Source organism: Pinus tabuliformis, chromosome X, assembly GCF_031772625.1.
Source record: "Pinus tabuliformis cultivar Carrire ecotype Pingquan chromosome X, CPIR1, whole genome shotgun sequence".
NCBI lineage: Eukaryota > Viridiplantae > Streptophyta > Pinopsida > Pinales > Pinaceae > Pinus > Pinus tabuliformis.
Window position 1 is genome coordinate 418,270,709 of NC_142308.1, and position 3,335 is coordinate 418,274,043.

General features: G+C 35.9%; 1 protein-coding gene across 1 annotated transcript; it reads right to left on the reverse strand.

Annotated features, from left to right (window-relative positions):
* Positions 1-200: 200 nt before the first annotated feature.
* Positions 201-2,807, reverse strand: LOC149140336 (alcohol dehydrogenase 1-like). Its single transcript, XM_089447787.1, has 10 exons — positions 2,762-2,807; positions 2,469-2,605; positions 2,217-2,263; positions 1,811-2,136; positions 1,518-1,600; positions 1,330-1,405; positions 1,158-1,219; positions 884-979; positions 638-778; positions 201-462 (listed from the first exon to the last, which is right to left on the reverse strand). Exons 1-10 carry the CDS (start codon positions 2,799-2,801, stop codon positions 343-345), a joined length of 1,128 nt encoding a protein of 375 aa, XP_089303913.1. The 5' UTR covers positions 2,802-2,807; the 3' UTR covers positions 201-342.
* Positions 2,808-3,335: the final 528 nt, after the last annotated feature.

Genomic DNA, 3,335 nt, shown 5'->3' on the forward strand with positions numbered 1-3,335 from the left:
AATCATAATTCCAACTTTGACTTAACGACATTTTTCAAATTTCCACATCCATTCGAACTTTCACTGTAATTTTTTTTATAAAAACAATTTGTTATAACCATCAGATAATTTGAACATAGATTCTTCGTAACAATAACGCTCGTTCAAAGTTCAAAACTTTTAACCAAACCCTACCCTTTCTAGCATACTAAAATTCTAGCATATTTCTCCAAACCCTTTCTGTATTGAATTCAGGGAACCTCTATATGTCAAGGAATTTAACTTCAAAGATGCCATCCACCACAAAATCTGTAAGAAACTTAGGAGAACTTAAGATATTACTGTTGACTTCCTCTCGAACGTTTAATTGCCAATCACGTTTATCACACATCTCAGACTCTCGCCTTTAATCATGTAATCAAATGCCTTGTTGATATCAGCGAATGAAACCTCATGTGTGATAAATTTCTCCAATTCAAGCTTCTGCAAAATAATAAAGAAGTTAGCTTGAAAGACTAATTACATGGAGATCAAATAGTAGTGATTTTTGCCAGGAAAGGAAAGCAGCAGCAGGCATGGCCTGGGAGAGCCATTTCTATCCTAAAATCTAAGGAAATGAATGAATCTTCATAGAATAACAAAGGAAAGAAAGTCCTACCTTTTCCAAATACAATTCTACAAGGCCTGGCAAATCGGTACGGGGCTTATAGTCTCCAGGTACAGTTTGTATCACTGTTCTTTCTTTCAGAAAATTCACGTCTGGACGAGGGACACCCACTAAAATGGCTACAGCCCAACCCTGGACAACAAACACATACCCATTTGATCAGTATATGCATAGTAGCTAAAACTGAGCGTATATTTACAGTTTCAGAAGAAATGGAAGGGAAGGCAGAGTAAATACATCATGGCAGGATTCGACGGCTTGATTCATGGCCTTGACATTCCCTGTGCACTCGATGCTGTAGTCCACCCCTCCATCAGTTTTCTCGGCAATAACCTGATAAGCTCCCAGAATTTAGTTTTAATTTAAAACATTTCTCCGAATACAACACAAAACTGAATTGAGCTTTAAGATAAATTCTTTTACATATCTATTGAGCACCAACAAAGAGCAATAAATTTGAAAGAGCCAAAGGAAAAGGGAAGTTGAAATCATTGTAGGCAGCTCAACCAACCTCTTGAATAGGCTTATTGTAGTCCAGTGGGTTTATAAATTCTGTTACACCAAAGAGCTTTGCTGAAAGAGGACAGATAACAAAAACGATTCAGACAACGAAATAGAAAGGAAATTCTTGAGTCAACATACATACAGTGATTAACAAAAGATGGAAATAGGCATTTTACAACCTTTTTCAAATCTGTCACTGTTTAAATCGATTCCAATTATTCGAGAAGCTCCTGCAATTCTTGCCCCTTCAGCAGCCTGCGTGCGTAGTTAAGCCCAGGTCAGATGTCTAACAGAAAATTAAACAGTAAACTCATCATATTGATTCCATAAAAAGAAAAATTCAGAAATGAAGCTGAATTTTACTTACGGCAAGCCCAACACCCCCAAGGCCAAATATTGCTACTGACGAACCCTTCTTGGGTTTGGCTACATTCAAAGTCGCCCCCATCCCTGAATCCACAACAAAATGAATTTTGAATTGGAATTCCAATTAAGGAAACGATCATGGTGATTTTATTAACAGTCCAGCAAGCAGAACTCTAAGAATTCAATCATCCACTTTATAAATCAATATACAATGTAAACTAATTCAATAATATCATTGTGATCTTTTACAATCATCAGCAATTTAAGTTTCGAAAACCCCAGAAAATAATTTACCTGTTGAGACCCCACAACTCAGAATACAGACTTTGTCCAGAGGAGCCTCTGGATTAATTTTGGCAAGGGAACCGACATGCGTAACCGTATACTCGCTTAAAGTCGATGTACCAACAAAGTGGTAAATGGGTTTCCCATTGATTGAAAACCTCGACTTCCCATCACTTATCATAACCCCTCTGTCGGTATTAATTCTTAGAAGATCGCACATGTTGCTTTCCTCTGACTTGCAATGTCTGCATTCTCCACATTCTCCAGTAAATACAGGAAGCACAGTGTCACCCTCCTTGAGGTCAGTCACCTCTTCTCCAACACTCTCAACAACTCTGTGTAAACCAACTTATGATTAGTATGCCTAATTAACTTTTTTGAATTATCGATTTATAGACAAGAACAGAGTGTATACCCAGCTGCTTCATGTCCCAAGATGCGGGGAAAGAGAGGAGTTTGGCCCTGCAACCAAAGCAGTAACGGTGAAGAAATTTTTATAATAAATATTTAAAGTAATTTAATGGTATAAAGAGAAGTCAGTCTAATCATAAATACCTTTGCTTCCCAAAAATAAAAGTCTGTATGAGAAATCTTCAAAAATTTGATATGAATCACAGAAGCCTCCATTCAATAAGTTTAATTCTAATGATAATTATAGATAGCATACCTTTGCTTCCCAGAAATAAACATCTGTATGACACAAGGCAGTATAATGAATTTTGATTCTGACTTCCATTGCCTGTGGGGGAGCCACTTCCACTTCTTCAATTTTCAGAGGCTCTCCAGCTGCCCATGCAACAGCAGCTGCAAAAAGTACAAATATCAAAATATATCAGATTTCAAGAAGCACACATACAGTTTGCATAAATCCAGTTTAACCCTGAAAATCAATTTTGCCCAGAAATGATATACATGAAAGAAATAGAATGTGGGTATGATTCATTGCACTGAACTAATTACCTTTGCATTTGATAACCTGACCTGCAGTAGAGCTCGCCATTGTCCTTTCAATGTAGATGGTATTTTCTTTTGCAATCGTAGTATGATGGTGAACAAACAAACTTTCGCATTGGTGTTGCAGGCACATAGGCTTCCTGAATTTATATTCCGACTTCCCTTTGAAACCCGTCCATAAGGCTTCATCGATTCTCGGAAAAGAATTTGATTGGTTGATTTGTTGACTAATTTACAGTGTCAACATGTTTGGAATCATAACTAATTTACAGTGTCAACACGTTTGGAATCTTAACTAATTTACAGTGTCTCACCGCCTCCGTGGAGAATGTGTGATTATCAAATTTTCTATTAAAAAATAATTTAATAGGGGCGACTTTTGTGTTGTGAACACTTTTTATTAGATTTGAACTTGAGATTGAGTGCTAAATTCTAACAATATCGTAAAATAGTTTTACCTAACTAATTATTTACCTATTTAATAAATTAAAAATTAATTATTTACCTATTTAATAAATTAAAAATTAATTAAATTGATTTTCTGGCTAGTTTATGCTATTTTAAAGATGAATAGTATGAT

Bases quoted from the DNA above. Each gene is read 5' to 3' on its own strand.
- LOC149140336 (XM_089447787.1), bottom strand. From the start codon at position 2,801: ATGGCGAGCTCTACTGCAGGTCAGGTTATCAAATGCAAAG. The intron at 1,220-1,329 runs GTTGTAAAATGC...GTCCTCTTTCAG, and splicing joins CAGTGACAGATTTGAAAAAG to CAAAGCTCTTTGGTGTAACA. The intron at 980-1,157 runs GTTGGTTGAGCT...GGAGCTTATCAG, and splicing joins ACAATAAGCCTATTCAAGAG to GTTATTGCCGAGAAAACTGA.